The 21,774-nt window shown below is 41.2% G+C and overlaps 1 protein-coding gene across 2 annotated transcripts; it reads right to left on the reverse strand.

Moving 5' to 3' along the window:
• Positions 1–194: 194 nt before the first annotated feature.
• Positions 195–21,679, reverse strand: RAC1 (Rac family small GTPase 1). Of its 2 annotated transcripts, none has more exons than XM_030285026.4 (6): positions 21,558–21,679; positions 7,986–8,057; positions 6,559–6,676; positions 2,770–2,832; positions 1,907–2,066; positions 195–1,742 (listed from the first exon to the last, which is right to left on the reverse strand). In XM_030285026.4, the coding sequence occupies exons 1-6, from the start codon at positions 21,662–21,664 to the stop codon at positions 1,612–1,614; spliced, it is 651 nt and encodes a 216-aa protein (XP_030140886.3). In that variant the 5' UTR covers positions 21,665–21,679; the 3' UTR covers positions 195–1,611. The 2 variants fall into 2 exon arrangements, with proteins under 2 accessions (XP_030140886.3, XP_030140888.1); XM_030285028.4 differs by lacking the exon at positions 21,558–21,679 and adding an exon at positions 14,115–14,302.
• Positions 21,680–21,774: the final 95 nt, after the last annotated feature.

A 21,774-nucleotide genomic window follows, 5' to 3' on the forward strand; every position in this document is an offset into this window, starting at 1 on the left:
GGACAAGGCCTCTGCAGAGCTGCTGCCCAGTGCTCTGGTTAGTTGGGGTTCTCAGGGGAGCACTGCCAGCCTGGGCTGTGCACACTGCCCCTGAAGAGACACACGCACACAGGGCTGCTGGCACGGAACAAGAGTGTGTGCTCAGAGTAGCAGAGGAATGAGACACTTGCTCAGAAACTCAAACATTACCACACTTGTGATTCAAGGATTTATTAAGTCATACATGCAAAACATACTGCCAATTGCATTAGCAAAAGATCAATGTAAAAACTTCACAATTTTGCAACTTTTATTTTTAAATTTTGCTTTAGTGGTTGAAAGGGTGTAGTTCAACATCCTATTCCTGCCGGTTTGGAAGGTACAGAACATGAGCACTAATTACAGAACCTCACAGACCCAAGTTACCGTTACGCAATCGATGCTGCATATGGAGTGACAGAAAGAACACTTGGCTGCATTAGTCATGTTACAGTGGGGGGAACCTTGCAAATAGTGATGGTTGAAAGGTTTGTCAGTTAACAGAGGTTTAAAATATAAAAATTACTAAAACGTGTAAAGCTGCTTCACATGATTTTTACACCTAGTTAATAGACTAAAAGCTCCTCAGAAAGCATAACTTACTGGGTCAGAAATAACTTGATATGCTTGAACATTCTACTCTAAAAAAGGAAAGAAAAAAAGCAAACTTCTATCAATCAGAAGGATTTAAAATACATGTTATATTGCTCAATAAGAAGAGATTCTACAAGAAAAGCATTTACTACATAAAAGTGGGAATGACTGATTCAGAATTGTACCTGCATGAATGCCCTACTTGAAATTCAAAGGAAGTTACCCATGAACACCAACCTCTCTCCACTACTGCACCTCTGGGAAAATGGTTGCTGAGCTACTCTGGCAGTGTAGTGTAAGTCAGCTGTACAGTGTCAAAATACTGTCTGGCACTATCTCCTGATCCAACCCAATATCCCATTTATTCATCACAATACAACGCTGTCAAAATTACTAGATACACTTCAGTAAGAATAGTTCATTTTCCAATCACAGCAGCAAGAACTAGATTGCAACCAAGCCCTTACCAATGATAAAGCATTTACACTGTGACTCAGGCGTGTCAGTCGTTGCCAGACATGGGTGTTGGATGCACCATGAGGCAACGGCTGTGCTGGGAAAACAGTTCAGAATAAAACATTAGAGCGCAATGTTCTGCTAATTCCCTGGTACTGTTACTTACTGTGAAAAACTATAAAGAGATTTTGCATTTCCTACCAGAAATTAGAGTCATTTTCAAGAAGAATCTTTAAAAAACAGTTTAGTGCTTAGTGTTTGTAGCACAACAACGCGACTTAGTTCAGCAAATAGTTTGGCAACATTTAATTGAGCAAGAAGAGGATTTTAAAAATAAGGCTTTACATAGGTGTGTCTTTTCAGGAGTTTGCTTTTAGAAGGATGCAAGGTAAGGGTCATACTTTAAACAAATGAAAACATGAAATTGTCAATTGGTTCAAGAATTGATGGAAGAGAACTAATTTAATAACAGAAAAAATTGGCATGTGAATGCTCCATTCTTTGAGCAAAGCACAGAGTTGATGGGCTGGGGGAGGGTGATGTTTACAGCAGCAGACATTTTCTCTTCCTCTTCTTTACAGGAGGGGGGCACAGCACTGCTCGGATGGCTTCATCAAACACTGTCTTGAGGCCTCGCTGCGTAAGTGCTGAGCATTCGAGATATTTCACTGCGCCTGGGGGAAGCAGAGACACGGTTACAGAGCAGCTTTGCACAGCTCCAGCAGCACTGCTCCCAGCTGGCTCCACAACAAAAGCCAGGCATTCCATTTAATTAAGGTACAAGGTCTTCCACAAGCACAGCCTAGATCAGCCAACAAGAACCCCGCCGCTGCCATACCGATCTCTTTTGCCATGGCAAGGCCCTGTGGGTAGGTGATGGGAGTCAGCTTCTTCTCCTTCAGCTTTTCAATCGTGTCCTTGTCATCCCGGAGATCGAGTTTGGTGCCCACGAGGATGATGGGGGTGTTGGGACAGTGGTGCCGCACCTCAGGATACCACTGAAAAGGACAAATAAAAAATGGTGTCTCCTGTGTGGGAGCAGAATTCCCTGGAGGCCCTGGAGCATCACAGCTGAAAGCTCCCAGTCCTTCACCTTCGCTCAGTCGGAGCAGAGGGAGCACCCAAATCCCATCAGGGCAGGATTAGAAAAGGGCATAACACTGTAAATTAAGCCAACAGCTATTTCCATATACTTTAAAAATGTAGCTCATTAAGGGCTGTATTTTCCTCACACACCAGAAATACCCTGACTCCTCCTTGCCCATGGAGACACCTCCTTGTGCAGCTGAGCTGTCTGAGGACATGGAATACTCCCACAGTCACACAGCATGTGCACAAGGGTGGCTGATGCAAGGAACGAGTGCTATAAAACCCAATTTTTACATGCATTTGTTTTAAAACTCTTTTTTCAAACTGTACTGAAAGGAAAGCTCCTGTTTGTGATCTCAGCACCTTGCTGGCTGAACACTTAAATTACTGTTATCAATGCATTAAGGAACAATTCGTACTTAAGTGTGTCATGTGCCCTGAACTTCCATGACTCACAAGTTAGGCAAATGGATTTCTGCTTTTCCAAACTGCATTTCATGGGGCCTGTGGGACAAACGATTTTTAAAAAGCACCTAATATTTTCCAAGCTCTGCTGTAAAGTGAACAGTATGATGAACATTCAGAAATAAAACAGTACCAGCTCATCCTTACCTTAGCACGGACATTTTCAAAGGAAGCTGGGCTCACGAGGGAAAAGCAGATTAAGAAGACATCCTACAAAACAAGTTGATAGAGGTCAGCCCAACAGAGAAACCACTGTAGAGTGTCATGAACAGGCCAGCATCATCAGTATCTCCATGACACTGACAGCTCTACCACACTTGCAAAAGGCAAGGTCAGCAATACAGTTGCACATGATAATCACAGGCAGCTTTCCCAGTGGGAAATCCATTCCAAGGCAGCTACAAGCAGCCAGCGAGAAAAGGGGGAAAAATAACAAATATATTGCAGTCAAATTTATAATCAGCTATTGCAGTAGCCAGCAAGTAGGACACTAATACCGCTGCCTTTCAAGGGTTTTCTCCTCTAAATGTAATTTCTTCACCGACCTCATCAGCATGGGATGTTGCAAAGTGTTAAGTATTAATACACAACTCTAATGTAGTCTTAAATTGCAAAGGCCAATTTCAATGGTATGAAATGAAAAAAAAAATTCACACAAGAATTTCTACAATTATTGTTTCCATACCCAAATCAGAAGTAGCTTATTGAACTTCTTATAGAACTGCACTCCTACTGAATGTCAGTAAAAAAAAAAAAAAGATTTAGAACTTCTCTATAACCAAATTAGGATTCAAAAGGGCATTAAAAATCTCAAAGCTCCTCCCTTTCCTTCCTAAATAATGAGAAAGCAGGAAAAAATGGGTCTTTTTAGGGATTTTGCACACCTTGCTTTTCAACTGAATGCACAAGATTCTAAGTAAGAGCAGATAAAAACATTTCAGAGCATGTGCTGATAGTAACCACAGGATACTATTCAGGTTTCACAGATGACACACTGCAGGTCTGCAGGCATTCAGAATAACCCCAACACTCATTTCCTCCCTCTGTGCTGATGTAAACTTGCTCTATGACCCAAAACTTGGTAGGTGTCTCCCAAACACCCAACTCCCAAAGCCCAACTCTCCCCAACCTACCTCTGCATCTGTACTTATTCCAGTACCAAACGTGCTACAGAATCAGGCATTGCAGAGTGTTAGTTGATTGTGCTGCATTTCAAGGCATTTTGTTAGGTCAGCAGCTGACATCTCACTGCTAAGCACTTGCAACCCAGTTGTTCATGCATCACCCCAACAAGTTTCCGTAGCAGCGTCCCAGAAGAAGAAAGAAACAACATCAAATAATGTGATACTATGGCCACTACTTCTGTTTTCCAATTCTGCTGGTTTGTGGGAACTCAAGGGCTGCACTTGAGGAGATTCTCTCCTCCACTAGCTCCAGAGATTAAAAGATTTGGTGTAACCACAAGGAATTACTGGAAGATCTCGGGTGTCTTGCATGCTAGTAGGAAAAACTATTTCTTTTCAAGAAAATATTTAATCTTAGCAACTCATATAAATTTGGTAACAGAGTTCTCAGATCTAGCAATTTGATAGTTCCAAGGAAAGTATTTGTTCAAAAAATAGGGGCCAATTTATCACTATCATAGGCAAGACAAGATGACAGAACTTGGAACTGAAGTTTATTTAAAGTTTTACATACGGCAATAGGTTGATCTGTCAGACTGGAAGATATATTCTTACCATTGGTTCCTCCAACCTAATAACAGTAGGAGATAAAGTTACTCCTCAAATGGGTTTAAGGGAAAATGTTTTCAGTCAGCAATTTCTGCTCACAGATATTCTCAAGGAGGATTTTCTTCTTAAGAGAGACGCTGCCCTGTAATTCAGCACAACCAGCTGCACCCAGAGCAGACACCAGCCTTCCCCAGAAACCAGTTCTGCACTGTCAGGGGAAACCTGCAAGATCAAACCTCTCCTGAAAAGCACCCAACTAACAATTTCTCTTTGGTTTGGTCTCCTGAAGAAACAGTCATGATCACCTTTTCTGTCCCAACTTTTTTCTTCCCCAAATATTTGGAAATAGTAGTAGATTTCAAATGCATTAAGAAGATATTAAATTCCTGTGTATTTTAAGGAATAAAATAAAAATATGAATAAGGAGAAAAAGATACAAACTAATGCCTCACTGTGAAGTTACCAGCTCTTAACTGCTGGGTAGCTGATCTCAGCACACACTGCCCAAGTAACCAACACCTGGTGCTTTCACCTTGCCCAAAACATCCTTCAGGGGCACATACAGGGAAAGGAGGGCCACGAGAACATGCAAGGGCTGAGTTTTAAATAGCACATGGAAGGAAAAGTGAGGCTGAACACAGATCCTAAAAAAAATCTGATTTCGTCAGCACCACTGTTCTCTTCCTTGGTGCTTTTTCTTAGTTTTGTGGGGGTGATGAATCTTTGATACCGCACAAGTCTGAAATCTGAAGACTTCTTCACAAGAACTTCAAGACTTACAACCCCATTTCATTTTCTGCTGTAAAAAACCCATCCAAATAACTGAAAGTACTCCAAATATAAATGTACTGAACAGTTATACATCCTTGTACAGACAACACTTTTTCCCTAAGATGCTTAGACAAAGAATTATTTTGCAGTCTACCAGAAAGCCACAGTTACTTTAGCAGGCTGAAGACATATATGTGCATTCTGTCCCTACTAAAAATCTTTCAACATACCTTCTACTTTTTTGAAAATATTTTTATGATGTTGAGCAAAATTGAAATTTTAAGTCTCCTATAAATATCTATGTGTTAGAGAAAACCAGCTTTCCATTGTCTCTCCTTCTAAAATAGATAGGTATTTCTGACATTTCAACTATAGTTGCCCACAACTGGCAAATTCGTATCAATCTTGTGTATCATAACTGATGGGAAAGCCTAATGACTGTAAGTTAGTGAGCAGTGAATTAAGGAAAGATTACTGAAAATAGCACCAGAGTTCCTTAAATAAGATTCACATTATTCATAGAGCAGTTATGCTGCAGAGTGAAACAATTCTGCATTTTACATTACATTTACATTTAACATATATTTGACAGTCAATAGCAAGAGTAATCAGTGCCAAAAAAAAACCCTGCAAATTACTCTTTCTTTACTTAATAGCACAGCTCCATCAGGTACAAGCCACTGCTCTAAACAGATTACAAAACCACCTTTACAAAGATTAACCGTAGCTGAAGTCACACTGGAAAGAAGAAAGCAGATCACACCAGTGTTCTCCTTGAACATGGAAAGATGCAGGATGCAGGCAGGATTTAACCAGTTGCACACAGGGAAGACAGAAGCACATTTGTATCGATGGCACAGCACAAACTACAGCAAGTAATAAAATAACCAAGGGCTCAAGTACATTGGAAAGCTGTGACACCACAGCCTCTGTCAATACCAATAATCTCTTCATTCAGTGCTGCCTCTTTCACATGTAGAACATCTTCACACAGACTAAACAATATCAAGTGCTTAGCAGTGACAGTGTCAGGTTGCAGCCAAACATTGCCTAAAACCAAAAACAAACCCTGCCTTTGGCAGGCATGCTAACCTTAAAATCAATGGACTAGCTGGTGGGACTATTCACCAAGATTTTTTGAGTTAGTTTCAGGGGTTGGTTTTTTTTATTTTAAATCAAGCATTCTAAACAATTCAGAGTCCACAACTACACAAAACCCGGCAAGTACCAGTGCACACAAATACTTTAAACTTTTTAACAACCACACACACACCAGAGATTATAAATTACAGCTACAGCACAAGAAATGAAAGAGGGTGACTGTTACTAATAAATACAACTCCAGGTGTGACAACGTTGACCTTATGTTCAAAAACAAAAATGCTTTCTGTTAGCCAAGGCTTTAGAGACTGTTTCACCCTGCAGCTCTTACTGTTTGTGGGTAGGAGAGTGGGCGTAGTCTGTCGTAGTCCTCTTGACCAGCTGTGTCCCACAAACCCAGGTTGACCGGTTTTCCATCAACCATTACATTGGCAGAGTAGTTGTCAAAACTAAAAATAAAGAGAGAATTAGCTGCATTGGTTTGCAGTAAAATAAGGCACCCAAGGATTTCTCCCCTCACAGAAGGAAAAACTGGGGAAGGGAAGATATTCATTGCATCTGTCAGCTCCCCAGAGACACTAAAGTCATTCTTTAAATAACAAGTGTGATATTGGGTAATGGAATAAAAAATTATACACAACAGACTTGGTCCAGTCTGAGCAGAAGTGTTCTGCCATGGCTCTTCCAAAGGAAGTGTTAATCCCAGCCAGTACAGGAAAGCAGGTGATGTACTTAGCAAGCACTTTCCAGTCTTAGTGGGACATACAGCAAGTTAATCTGTCTCATGGTGTGAGATTTAGAACAGAAGATACAGGAACAACAACCAATAAATCCTTAATGACAACAGTAGGTAAGAAAAAAGCTAATTAATCCTGCTAATCAAAACCCCCTCCAATGAAATATCAAAGCTCATAACCAGGGGCCAGTGGAAGCATCGTTTTCATCTCATCACTGCTGTGGGTGCAAAGGTTTTAAGTTCACTGGGAACACATGACACTGTAATGCAAAAACTCAAATTTAAGACCAAAAAAAGAGGAAACAGCAGTTAACTAAGGCAACAAGGCCTTGGACAGGCAACAAAAGTCATCTATAAACCTTATTAGAATGTATTTTGTTGTCTGAAAAAAATCGTCAATGCTCCAGAGAGCGGCATAGCCAGACGAAAATACAGAGACATCTGAAAAGGGCAAAGAAGTTGTACATGTATAAAACACACCCAACAGGCCCTGGAAAAGAGAACTGCACTAATACTGATACTGACAAATCCCTATGTGAAAGAAAAAGGGAAGGACCAGAATAAATGAGTCTCCACAGTCTCGCCTGAGGAGCCGAAAAGCTGTGGCTGGCTTAGCACAGGATTGGCAGTAGCACAAAAAGTGGAAGGAACAAATAAACAAAAAATCACCAGCCATGTAAAACAACTATTTCTGACTATGATATAATGTTTTACAAGCTGTTCAGCCTTGGGACTGCTTATTACATTAGAGACAGAAACACACTATTTTGGAAGAAAACAGTATCTGGTAAAATGTTAGCAAATGTTAGTCCCTAATCAGCCAGGCCCAGGGGGCACAGAGCCAAAATGAGGGACCAACAGCAAGCACGGTGTGACTGTGCTACAGAAAAACCTCATAGTGTTCCTCACACACCTGAGAGGTGCTTGCAGCCAAATCAAACAATTCAGTTAAGGAATCTGGAATGGCAGCAGGCATTGAGAAGCTGACAGAAATGAGTTCTTTGGATTTTACAAGTACTTACACCGTGGGTATATACTCTCCAGGAAATGCATTGGTTGTGTAACTGATGAGTAGGCATGTTTTACCTACAGCACTGCAAAGAAAGAAAGTTAACATGTAAAACACATTCATCTTGAATAACAAGAAATAATATTCCTTGTAAGGGGAAGAAGACTAATTACATCCAGACACCTAAGGACAACTGAACATCTCCAGTCACTACTGTGCAGGAAAACAGCTGACAGACTGCAGCTTTAAAATAACTGGCAATGAAAACACATCTAGTATAAATATCCATTTTGTGAAGTGATAAATTAACAAATTTTGTTAATTTTTAGTCACAAAAACCCCCAACAAACCCACATGTATTAATTAGACTACTAATATCTCCTAGTCACCGGACTGAATACTCAGAAAAATGGCCTTCTTCCAACTCTCTGAAATTAAAAAAAACTGAGAAGTATTTCCAGATATCCTTACACAATTCCAAAACTCTTATCTTTTCTAAAAAATTGTATACTTGCATATAAGTGAAGTTAAAGAAAGCTTGAAAAGTATAATTTCTCAACACATCATTACTTTTGAGTATGTAAGGAATGAATACAAATGATAACTCTCATATTATTTACTGCTATTATAAAGTGACTCCCCACATGTTCACCCACTACTCAAACATTTCATTAACTGATTTATAGATAAAGTACATTCCAGGATCGGAAAACTTGGAACAGCAAACCTCTTCCTACTGATCTAATTCACATGAGTCTCAAATGGGGGCAGGACAAGGCTCTGTTCCAGGATTCCTTCAAAACTCTGGCAGCCAGCTGGTTCCCTCTCTACCCTCCTCCCCACATCTTATCTGGAGTCAAACATTTGATTAACCACAGCATTCAATTTTTGTTACAGTTTCAATTAAGTGTTGGAAAACTTGAAATTGGGCCTTATTTCTTTTTTAAAATAGAATCTGCTAAGAGTGTGACACTGCAGACTGGTTCCCTTGTAGGCTTCCCACTTGGAGTGCATAATCCTTTGACCATGTGAGAGATTTCAGGGCTGAGCTTGTTCCTCCAAGGCGATGTTGCCTGACAGCCTCCCAGCCCGGTCCCCCTTCCTGCTCCTGGGCAGGGAAAACTGCATTGTCTTGCAGATGTTTTATCACCACAGCGATTTGCTCAAAGCCAGTCAGCAGTAACTTTGAAACCTTGCTGCACCTACACGTAATCGTGGCATTGGTATGAGGTTTGACTCATAAGCCTCCTGAACTAAATCTTTCACAAGTGAATTTGAGCTTTGTCATATCCATAAGTCACAGCTCAACCTCTAACTAAAGTCTCTCCATTCAACTTAAAGCAGTTCCTCACTGCATTAGCCCAAGAAGGTATTTGAGAGCAGCTTCTGACATCACCTGAAATGCCTGAGATATGGAAGAGATGCTTCAGCATGCAAAATTATTTGGGATTTTGTCCCACACACCCATTTTTAATTGTAATTTGCTTTATGTTTCTCAGTTAATACCTGCCATAACGCCCTATCTGCTGCAACTCTGATCATTGCATGCAGCTGTCCACCCTGGTTTTCTCACCTGCTTCTAAGACACCAGCCCCTGACACAGTCTGAGGGTTTTTTCCTTTCAGCACACACTCTCTTTACCAAGCTATAACAGCATAATGAAAGAAGGCATTTAATTCTGTTCTCATTAAGTACAATCTCTGAACACTCCCTTGTTGTAAAAGGTCTGAGATATACTTGTTCTCAAAAGTAGATGGATTTACCCTTAAAAAAAAGTTATGTGGGAAAGAATCAAGGAGCAGTTCACCACGCAGATACCTGTTTAACAGCTGTCAAAGAGGAGATCCCATCTTAGCTCCTGAACTAACATTCTAACAAGCCAGAACAAGGAGTTAAGGAAAGTTATTCCTCCCCCATAAGGACAACTTGCTATTTTAGCTGCCTGCTGATGGGTTAGATCAGTTTGGATGTGCTGCTGAGTTGCTCTCACAACACCACACATCCGGCTGTGCTGGGCCAGCTCGCAAAGGACAGGTGGGAAAACCTTCAGGATCCAGAGTGGAGCAACAGCCAAATGCTTTGGGAAATCTCTTGAGGCACAGAGACAACACGTTCTCACGCCTCTGGAACCTGTCTGGGCTGACACTTCAGCTTCCAGTAAGGTCATTACAGGTAATTTGAGCTTCCAACAAATTAATGTTGAACTCAACATTTTCAGCAGTGGATCGAGAACTATTCTGTGCATCCAGGCTCCTTTGCCCACCTCGCACTGAAACTCCCGAGTGTGCTCTGGCTAATCGAAACAGCACAGGAAGGTGGTGAGAGATTTCATTCCAAGTTCAGAAGTGCCTGTAGTGTGTTTCTGCATCACCAATCAGCCAGAGTAATTTAAACAAAACACGTTCAACAACCCCATTTCAGACTTACTCCATCCAGGTTTCCTGCTTTCCTTGCCTTTTGGCTCACTGCCACATGAATCAGATCATTATGGTCACCAGTCTTAAAAATAAACACTAATGCCTACCTTTATAAAGTACATCCTCTAAGTGCTTTATCAACTTTTTTAGACTACTAATTTCTGTAATAAAGCAACTCCCCTAAAGAGAATTCTAACAGTTTGGCAAAGCTTAAATCCTTATACATAAAGGCTGAGACTAAGAATCTAAAATAACACCAAGATTAGTCATAAGATTTCTAGCAACTACTTAATCACAGCTCTGTCCACCCACTGTTACATAAATGAAACTAGCAACATTTGACTGTCATTAAAAACATGGCCTACAGAAATCCAGCTTTAAATGCTTAAAAAAACTATCTTAACAAAAGACAGCACTGAGTCCCTTTTTGATTCTGAGCAGCACCCAGGAATCAATGTATTATGTATAACTACAGATGTATTAATTCCTAAGAACAAAACATATCTTCTCTTTACTTCTGCTAACAAGTTTTATTAAATTTCTCCACTGGAGTAGAGCTCCTTGGAGCCATGTTTTACCCACAAACATGGGTAAAAGTGGCAACCTTCATAAAAGGCTTTGCTTGTGCCATTTCTTTGTTTCTCTGATGCACATGACCTACCTCTCTGGCAGAAGTGCTGCCCAACAGCCCAGGTCTTTGCTCAGACATTAAAGAGTAGCTGAGATTTCCCAAGTACCACCCTGAGATCAAGAGTTCAGTACTGCTGCTACAGGACGTTTAGCTCCATAAGGCTCTCAGATAAGCTCTATTACTCACTGCGCCACACCCGCTCCCAAATACGCTCTTCAGTACTTAGCAATTAATTACTTTTTAAAGAACTTTTTCAGTAACGCAAGTTACCAAATATCAAGTCACTGCACTTTCTCCAGATGGCCCAGGAGGGATCTGAGGTGTTCACACACACTCAGTAAGAAGCCAATTACCCTCCAGACCCCTCCCCTCCTCCCCGAGCCATCAAAGCATATAAATACAAAAAAAGCACAGCTTTAGCAGACAAAGGCCTCAGATCAAGCAGAATTCCAAACAAGGACTCCTAAATTACTTCTCTTGCAGTATTTCCACAATTAAAAAATACTTACAAAAGAGCACGAAGTGCAACAACTTCTGTGGCATCAATTGGTAATTTCTCCCAAACAGAACTAACATTACACAACATCACTGGAGATTTTGTACCACTTAACAGCTGCCTTTTTGGAGTGAAAACAAAAGCTGCTAAAAATAACTTCCACCAATGCTTTTTCTCAAGTGTCAACCAACAGCAACTCCTGCAGTTACTCCAGCGGCTGTTCTTCATCTGTCCTGCACATTCCTCCCACTCTCTATCATGACAGCTCAAAGCAACAGTTGTCACTCATTTTCCCCCAAACAATCCTCACAGCAAAACAAAAAACAAACAAACAAAAAAAAAAAAAAAAAAAAAAAAAAGAGGGAAATATGATAGCCCAAACTAGAACACATGCCACACTTTTCTAGTCAAGTTAGCTGTCCAAACATACAATAGTCAAAACTCTAAGAACAAAAAGTGAGTACATATGAGAAACAGCCTAACCATTAACAAATTAGAAAAATAACCACAGGTACTTCTAAAGTTTGTTTATTTTTGTTCCTAGCAGATCTCTGTGGAGGGTACATAAAACAATACCCAAGTTTTGTATTACATAAGCAAATCTTTAACCTGCATTGTTTTACAAGAACACTAAACTCTGGCCTTATCTAAGCCAAACAAGACGTTTCCTAGAATACCTGCAATGCTGGAGTTCTTGAAGCAGCAACAGCACAAAGAAAGACAAATAGTTAAATATATTTTAAAAACAGTGAACAGAGAATGATACAAAGCTACCAAAAATGAACAAGAGTGCCTGAAAAAAACCCTAAGAAAGATTTGTTCCTAACTAAATAGGAAGGAAAATAAATTAAGCTACTGTATTTTGTTCACACATATGTACAAAAGTCAGGTAGAACACCACCTACATTTCCAAGACAGAGGATAACAAAAATGTTAGGAAGGAAGGTTTACAAAGCAAATGACCCAAAGAACTGTTCTGTTGAATGAATTACTGAACATTATACTGCTGGTTTGTGCTGAGTTCTCACTTCTAGAGGAGGAAGTAGACTGAACCTTTTCCCCACCCAAACACGATGCATCACATTTATTTACAGCATTGTAAATACAGAGTTCAGATGAATTAAAAAAAAAAATATATATAGTAGATATATATATACACATATAGTAGAAAAGCAATTTTGTTGGGTTTAAATTTAACCTAAACAAAAGAGCAGTCCACAGTTATCCTATCTGGCATCAGAAAATTACACTACTATGACAATGATTTATTGAGATACCACTTTCATGTTCGTATGGCCACAAATTGTACACAGCAACTCAAAACAAATTTGGCACACTGTAAGGTTTATCTTTCAGCCATACTTTGCTGCCTTTTCAGGGATTCTACATCCTTAAAAACAAATCAGCCCCCACCCACACACAAATAACTTCAAAAACAAGGCACGACGCGAAATTACAGACCACTGTACTGAGTCCATTTAGCTACTCTTCACTCCTCTAATCTACAGAAGTTTGCTGTGACACCAATTATGTTCAGTCTACACCAGGATTTTTGTTTCTCCAAAAGAAAAAAAAACCAACAACTCAAACTGCATAAGAGAAGTCTTGTTTTCCAGCTGGACTGTGATATTCCCCCGAGCTCTGACATCCAGGAAGAGAGAGAATCCCTCTGAGCTGAGCAGAATAGTATAATGGAGAATAATCAAAATTACCAAATGTAAACTCTTTTCTCAATTCCAGCAATCCTCACACAGAAATCTTAAATTGCTAAACTTATGAGTTAACTCAATTCTAAAAAGCATCCCCAACTTGTTTCACATATAAGTAACACCATATTAAGATACTGTAGATGTAACAGCTCTTTACAGACAAGTGTATTATTAACTATTTGTATTTCAAGGGCCTATCATTATCCTTTAGACGGGAGCCTCACAAGACCAGATGTCTGCAGGCAAAAAGCCAGTTTCTGCCCAAAAGCATTTATGATCTGCATAGAGTTCACCCCATTTCACTCAGTTTTACTGCAAAAGCCAGATGTCAAAAATCAAGATCTTAAAAGGCAGTAAGTTTGTTACTTTCACAAAAAAAGTATCTCAGCCCAATATTAATTTTCTCATATAATTAAAACCACAGTAATTATCGAAATACACTTGGACTACTTCGGTGACGACAGAACACCAGCAAGCAGTGGCGGTGCAGGGACGCGGCCCGGCCTGCCCAGCGCACCCGGTTCATTCACGGCGGCCGCTCCTGCCCGCACCAAGGCGAAACTCGGCCCCAGCACGGCCGTGGCCCCGGCCCCGTGGCGATGCGGGGCTCGGCGCCCAGACACACCCGGCCCCGCCGTGCCCGCGCTCCCCTCCCCGCCCGGCAGCACCGGCAGGAAGCCGCGGCCGCCACCCACCGGCCCCGGCCGGCCGCCCGCCGCGGCCCGGCCCCGGCCGGCCCCGCTCCCTCAGCACGGCCGGGCCGCGCCCCGCGCCGAGATCGCTCCGGCCCCGCGGCGGGGCCCGGGCGCCGCTCCCGCCCCGCGGCCCGACACCCCCGGGCCGGCGGAGCGGCTGAGGCCGGGCCCGGCCGAGGGTCCCGCGGACTTACCCGTCGCCCACCACCACACACTTGATGGCCTGCATCGGGGCTGCTGCTGAGCGGAGCAGGGAGCGGCGGCCGCCTCCGCCCTGAGCCTGGAGCGGGGACGAGGCAGCGGCACCACCCAAGGCGGGGAGGGAGAGGGCGCAGGAAGCGGCGCCGCGCTCACATCCGGCCGGGCCCCGCGGGCGGCGCCTCGGCTGGGGCGGGAGCGGTGGAGGCCGGAGCTCCGGAGCCCCGCTCCCGCACTGGGTCAGTAGCACAGCCCCGGCCACTGATCCGTGCACGGTGTATTCAGGCGGAGCCGTTCTGAGCGAGGATGTCCGCGCTGGCACTGCTAGCACTGCAGCCCGGTCAGGGACAGGGGGCTGGGCATCATCCCACACCAGCCCTGTCGTGTGTAACAAGTCGCTCTCGAACACAGAGCTGCCTTCCACACCACCATGTATCCCGTCTATCACGCCTGGCACTCATCATGCAGCAGCCTCGTTCTTGGCATCTCCTGAATCTCCTGCTCACCCCACAGCCGTACCGCGTGCCTGTAACCCAGGTCACCGCAACCTTCCCCTCTGCTGCTGTGGGCAGGTGCCCTTTTCCCAGACAGGCACCTGCCATGGGACCATCTCAATGTGCCACCACTGCAGAGACAGATTGTTTCCCTTCATCCATGGATCTTTGCACCATCCTCCCTCCTCTCGACATGCTGTGTGTGGTATTAACTGTGCTGGCAAGTTTTAGATCAGATCAGTGCACGTACAGCCTTCTCAAGATGGGATAACCCTGGGATTGTCAGGGCTCACAGAGCTTTGGGTTTCTCTTTTTCCTCAAGCAAACCAGTTATTTCCATGAAACACTGAAGTAGAAGTCAAGCAGATGATCCCAAGAGTCTTAATTTCTACAATTAGTTCTTGCCAGAGCTCTACTTGCTAGCGCATGTCCTGGTTGGGCTGATGTACAGAAGCGCTGTTCCCTTTGTTTGCATTGCCATCTGTTCCTGGAAGGAAGCTGAGGAGAGGACCCATGCACACACTGCTCCTGCAGAGTGAAGATGAATGAAACCATCATGGGAAGTGGTTTTCCAGTGATTTGATCTCCTTTTAATTTCAGAACATCTCTAAGTTATTTTGATACCACACAATGCAACTTCATCAGTGGACAGAGCATTCCAAGCCAGTAACTCTCTTTCATTGAGCAGAGGTAATTCTCAGATATTTCCCATCAGAGAGGAAATCCTAACTATCACTGTGAACCTAGAGTCTATTTTTGCAACACTTGTATGTCCGTGTTCCCTGACACATACGGAATCTGATATGAGTTATCTAAATTCAGTATTTTAAAGCCAAGCCCCTGCCGCTGCAGTGAGCCGGCAGCCGCTCTGCAGGCAGCAGGAGGGAGCTGCGGAAGGGAGGCGCGGGCAGGGTCACCGCGCTCCTGCTGCTCCTGCTGCTGCACCAGCCTCTGGGGCCTCGGAGATCCTGCAAGCAACAGAGCAGCACCGCGAGTGTCTGCTGATGTCAGACCCAGGACATGGGACGGTTCCAGGGATACATAAAACTGCTTCTGATTATCCACCACCCATCTCTTCCTTCACTGGTTCTTTTTTTATCCAGTGTATAACAGAGGGACGATTAGAGCTTTTTCTATGAAAAAGAGGTACAGTAGCATTTACAATACAATTACAAGACAAGGATGAAGTCTGTAACAGACAAAACACTTTAGCACTAATTGTTTTATGATCCTGTCATGAGACAAACATTATCTTTTTACATATGTTCTTGTCAGTGCTCATCCACCCTATTGTTTTGGGATCAATTGTTTTGCACTGTCAAAAAATACTTACATCAAAACACAGGCCATGGTTTAAATATGTTTTAAACTGACAATATTGTACTTAATTTGGTATATAATTGACAACATTAGAAAATACCTACAGAAATACTTACCGTTAGTCATTAAAAATAATATTACAGTTTGGGTAGATGATGATAATGGCAACATATTTAGACAATTTTCCTCCACACATTTGTAAATGTTTATTTTCTCAAATTTTATAAAAAAGGTCTTTAGAATTTTAAAAAATTGTACATTTGAAATCGTAGCTGATATCTATTTTACAGTAGCTTTATTTGTCCTGGCAGACAATTGTGTATATGCTCCTTAAAATACATTATGTGATAATTATTCTATTGTGATACATTACTATATTTCAGGTACATTTTATTCTTGCATCTTTTTTGCTTTACTTAGTATGCAGTGGCTTTGTTTTTAAAAAGAAAAAGATAAGTTATTATGCTGTAAATACTCAATACTTTGCAGGCATGAATTTTCCCCTGAGAGTGAGAAGAGAGAGCAACAAGGAATATTCTGAAACGTTAGTTTAAGAAAAGAAACTTATAGGACGAAACATAGGACAAAGGAGTGAGAAATTACTAACAGACAACTTATTAGAAGAATTCTCAGTTTGATACATATGACTGCAGTGCTGAGTTGTATACAGGATAATTACAAATGCACCTCACAGAGGAGTAGGATGGAACAAAATAATGAACGGCAGTGACAATAACCCATTATAACTCTTTCCACACCTCTGATAAAATCATGAGTCATATAGCCGAGGCTTAGATCAGTCTTAATATTATTCTACACTCTATCACCTTGTCTTCTCTCACCATTACAATTGTTGTTGAAAGCCTTTTTCTTAGACAACAAGAAGAAATCATTATTTAAGATTGTTTGGGATACTGCCTGAATGTGTGTATTGTGTGTGCTGGCACTGAGGGAGGATTATTCTCCTTTGTGGATGGGGAGTGGCAGGATAATCACGCTGATGCAATACCAGAAAGTTCGACTCACCATGACACAGACTATCTACATTACAGAGACAATAATTATTTGCACTTTTGTATCTTTCATCCCCAACTATTACTGTGATCTGTAAGTGACAGATCATGAATGAAGCCACAGAGAAGCAGAGAAGGCCCAATGTACACTTTGTACAGGGAAACAAGCAGAACACCTGGCAGTGATTCATAGGTGTGCTCCCTTACTCACAGATGACACCTCCAGCTGACAGTGGCTCTGTTCAGTTGCCTGCAGGACACAGCATGTACAATTCTGAGGTCAAAAGTAACCTCTTGTTCTTAACAATAATGGAAAAACTGGTTTTGGGTGAAAAGCTGTAACTGGAATTCACAATCACTGGAACCCGGGGCTTGGACTGAATTGCAAAAGCCAATTTTATGTGAAACAAAGCTGTGAAGTGTCAGAGAATAGAATGTTGTCGGCATATTGCACTCTTCTTTAGATAATTTTTATTAAAATCAGAAGAAAAAAATCCCAAACCTCACACAAAACCAGAGACCTTACTGGAGAAAATGGGGTTTCCAGATGCTTTTTCATCTTAAAAGAGCTGACATAATTGTCTGTAAGAACTGTAATTAAGGCTTGACTCTAATTTGAGTTGGTGGCAAAAGTCAGGTATTTAATGATGTAATATTAGGTACAGAGTAACTGGCAGAAAGAAGTCAATGTTAGATGGCAGTGAGAATACAAAATTCCTTCCTGGACTCTAGTTCCACCTGTGGTATTATCCACCTTTCTGGCTTCTCTGTCACTCTCTGAGCCCCTTTGCCCTCCTGTTTTTAAATCCAGACAATAGTACTTATTCCAGGTGTTTGGACAGTAGCTACTACTTAAAGCTTCTCACCTAACTGTTGCCTTAGATTTCAAGTTTTTTGCTTAATGATGTTTGAATTCTTTAGCTGATATCTCTTTGTCAAGCTAAGGGACGACAGATTTTTAACTGGGGAAAGTGACACTGTTGCTGTGGAGGAAATTCAGAGTATCTTCACTGACCTTGAAGAGGTTCCGCAACATAAAATTATGTTAGAAAATCCACAAGTAATGGATAGATATTCCAGGCAAACAGTTTTGGCATGATTAGTTTCCTGAGTGTTGAAAAAATCCTGTACTTGCATGTGATATGTACACTGTTCAAATATAGCGACCAGCCTGTTCTAGAGGAACCAAAGCCAGCAATAAAAAAGGAACCACAATTTTTAAATGTCAGCATTTGCTGCCTCAGAAAGAACAGATTAAATGAGCATAAAAATCAAATGTTAGTATGTAAATCTTTACATTATTAATAAAGCATTGTAAAATAAATGCATCCCTTTCATGTGATTCTAGCATAGATGATTTCTCTGGTATAAGTATAAAACAGAAACAAGTCCTATGTTTTCTTTAGGTAGCTTCTGATCAATCTCTCTTCTGTCAGGAATTTCAGTTACAAAAACCACATAAGGCTCTGCATTCACTGATGTCTACCCTCAGGTTTAGCAAGCAGTAACAGACAGTGCTTCAACTGTTGGGGAAGTCTGTGGGTCTACACACAGCAATCCCTGTGTATGGCTGTGAGCCTTTTGGAATAGAGGCATTATTATATATTTATAAACAAGGACCTGAGACTCCTCTCTGTGTCTCTGCAGTTTTCTATCACTGTAACTCCCTCAGCAGGAACATGGGAATAAGCCTTTGATAGGCATCCCATCATACCCCGAGGTGAGGCATTGCTGAAACACACAGCCATGGAAGCTGCAAGTGCCCCTCAACCTCTATCTTGACATCATGCATTTCACAGAAATGAACCTTAAAATATCAAGAAATGGATATGAAGGTTTAACTATGACATAAGCCCACTTGGTATTACTAAATTTTACTGCCCTCCATTGTCCAGACATTTTTCACATGAATAAAACTGAAAGCTACAAGCTGTGATGTGGTCCCTGATTTCCTTAGAAAGATTTAGTGTTTGTTTTGCTCCAGACTTGCAGACAAGCTTATGGACTTCAGCAGAGCTAGGATCTAAAAAAGGACCAAACCTTCTGTGGTCGGTTTGTCTGAGAACAGATGGAATGGGAAGAAGCCTACTTCCTCCTGTCATGCTGACAGCTGTGACTCACATCCCAGCTGAACAGCTTCTCTTGGAGTGGAAAGCAAGACAAAAACCAGACAGCTTCAAATAGAACATTAGATCAAAGCTAGAAATTAAAATTGGGGGTTCATCATATAGCATGGTCAACACTTGAAACAGAAATGCACATTTATTACAGAAAAAAGACAACTGTCAAAAATTGATGATATATTCTGGAATCCATTACTCACTGGAACCATTTGTGGAAATTATGAAGAACTTTTAAGAGTAACAGATATAATAAATAAATACAAAACATCTTCTTTTAGCATAAATAGAATATACAAATTGTATGAAAATCTACAGTGTTTTTTTCCCCCAGTGATTTTATACTGATAAGCTGCTAAGTTACAATTTCAGTGAAGAGAAAAACTTCTCAAAATAAGGAATTTGATTTATTCCACACTTCCTAAATATAAAAATTACAAAATAATTTTGAATTATTGTGAGATCCAGCCTTTACTAAACAGATTAAAAATACCTGTGCTATGCATTTTGAATGTCACTGTGTTTGTGTGTACAGCACTGTTATAACCCAGCAGCCGGTGTGGGAGCTGTCCCTGCTGTCAGTGGCCTCCCCTGTGACCGTCACTTGCACATGTCACGTTGTGTCAATCCAGTGTGTTGTGCTGGTCATTTTCTGAGAGGTTTTGGAGAGGGAGGGCTCTCAGCTCGATGTCATCACAAACTCAGGGCTTTTGGTACCAGGGATAATGAACTCTCTGGGGTGTGCCTGGGAGTGTCCTCAGGGCACGGCTGGGGAAGGAAGGCACGGTGGCAGCAGAAGGCCACCACAGCTGATGACAAATTTCCTTTCACTCCTGAAAACCCCACTCACAAGAGGGGGTTTGTTAGAACTCTCTGGCTTTTTTTTTTTTTTTTCTAACTGAACTTTCATTCTATTCAATCTAAAATATTTGACTTTTCCCCTCTTCCAAGTGCCTCTTTGAACTTGGTTTTTTGCAATCAGTTAATGCAATTTTTGCCTACACAGCAGTGGATATAAAAGGCACCAGAAAGAAAGAACTGTAAGCACAAATAAACCTAAACTCTGTCTCATTTTCACACTCACTGTTCACACTTTATCTGTGTCATTATTAGTTCTTGGAGAGAGGCCTTGAGATCTGATCTCAAGAACAAGGATTATTCTGTATCATGCTGCATAGCCAAGAAAAGGAATTTTTTCATAAACCTATGAGGAACTACTAAATATTATTGATATACACTGAGAAAGCTTAAGGGGACATTTTGAAAATGTAACAACTCCATCATGTTGAATCACAACATACCTTCTTTGAATAGAGGAATATCTGAACTTGAGAAGAAATTTTAGGTAAAATGAAATGGAACATGAACAGTTTAGAAAAGACAAAGATGTTCTCTGATGCAACAGAAAAATACAAGTCAGGGTTGAGAAGCAGAAGTGAGATGATGGCATTAAAGTGATGGAAAATGATCTCTAGAGCCATCAGCTGCAAATTGCAAGTCAGTAGTTTTGGACTTCTGCATATGAAAGTAATCAGTGTTTTAGCTAAATTGAAAATGATTTTACCACCATGACAGAGCTGAAATCAAAAGAGGAAGTGTGGGATGCCTTTGAGGTTTAGTTTCACTATCAAAATAATTAGCTAATTTCCAAATCTTCATGTGACAAATCTGGTAACTCTCTTCAACTGGTATTCAATTGCATTATCTGCAATTTTATCAAATCAAATAGTGAGATTTTATCAATCTCACTATTTAATAATTAGATCCAAATAAATACTGATGCTAAGTTGTTATTATGACCTAATTTAGTAATTATATTACCTATCTTAGTGTAGAAAGTAATTTATTCTTAATCAAGATTTTAAAATTGATACTGTGTTACATCTGTTGTAATGTACAACATGAGCCAGAACTAATGAGACTGGCAGACATCTACTGGTAAATACAAAGTTAATCTGCTTCCTGATTTAACCTTTGTGTATCCTACTGGTTTTCCAATTAGTAATGGAAAGCTGCTAAATGTCCTGCTCTGGAATTATTCTTTCTCTATACATCAGCTTGATTCTGTGTCAATAAAATAGTATTTTATAAGAAGTTTAGGTCAATGTATTGATTTTTATTGAAAAGTTATTGAAAGTTGATTGAATAGGAACTGTAAAGAACAGTTCTAGGGGGAAAAAATGGGGCCATGTCCAAAAATTATATTGGTCAACTCTTCATCTGTTGTGACATTTTTGCCTACTTGAAAAGTGTCATGATGGTAATTATCTCAAATACCTTCCTAGGAAATGTTTGCAAAATTGTTTTAAAATCTTGTGTGTAACAGGCCCTAAACAGTGTATTTTTAATACATTATGTAACTCAAATATTGACTTGAAAGGCAAAGCAAGCATTTCCTTGTGACAGAAGCTGGCTCACTGAATTCATCACATGGCTGTGTAAACAACAAAATAACAAAAAAAACGCACCCAAACCCAGAAACCATTACTTACATTTCACATTGAAAGAGAGTGGGTTTAGATGTCAGGAGAAAATTCCCGCGTGTGAGGGAGGTGAGAACCTGGCACAGGTTGCTGTGGAGAAGCCGTGGCTGCTCCATCCCTGGCAGTGTCCAGGGCCAGGCTGGACGGGCCTTGGAACAACCCGGGACAGTGGAAGGTGTCCCTCCCTGGCCACGGCACGGGGTGGCCTGGAAGGTCCTTCCAACCC

This window comes from Taeniopygia guttata, chromosome 14 (assembly GCF_048771995.1).
Source record: "Taeniopygia guttata chromosome 14, bTaeGut7.mat, whole genome shotgun sequence".
Taxonomy (NCBI): Eukaryota; Metazoa; Chordata; class Aves; order Passeriformes; family Estrildidae; genus Taeniopygia; species Taeniopygia guttata.

Coding starts and splice junctions, on each gene's coding strand:
- RAC1 (XM_030285026.4), bottom strand. CDS start 21,664: ATGGAGCAGCCACGGCTTCTCCACAGCAACCTGTGCCAGGTTCTCACC. Junction 2,833..6,558: donor CACTCTCCTACCCACAAACA/GTAAGAGCTGCA, acceptor CTTGTTTTGTAG/GATGTCTTCTTAATCTGCTT. Junction 2,067..2,769: donor TTGAAAATGTCCGTGCTAAG/GTAAGGATGAGC, acceptor TGTCCTTTTCAG/TGGTATCCTGAGGTGCGGCA.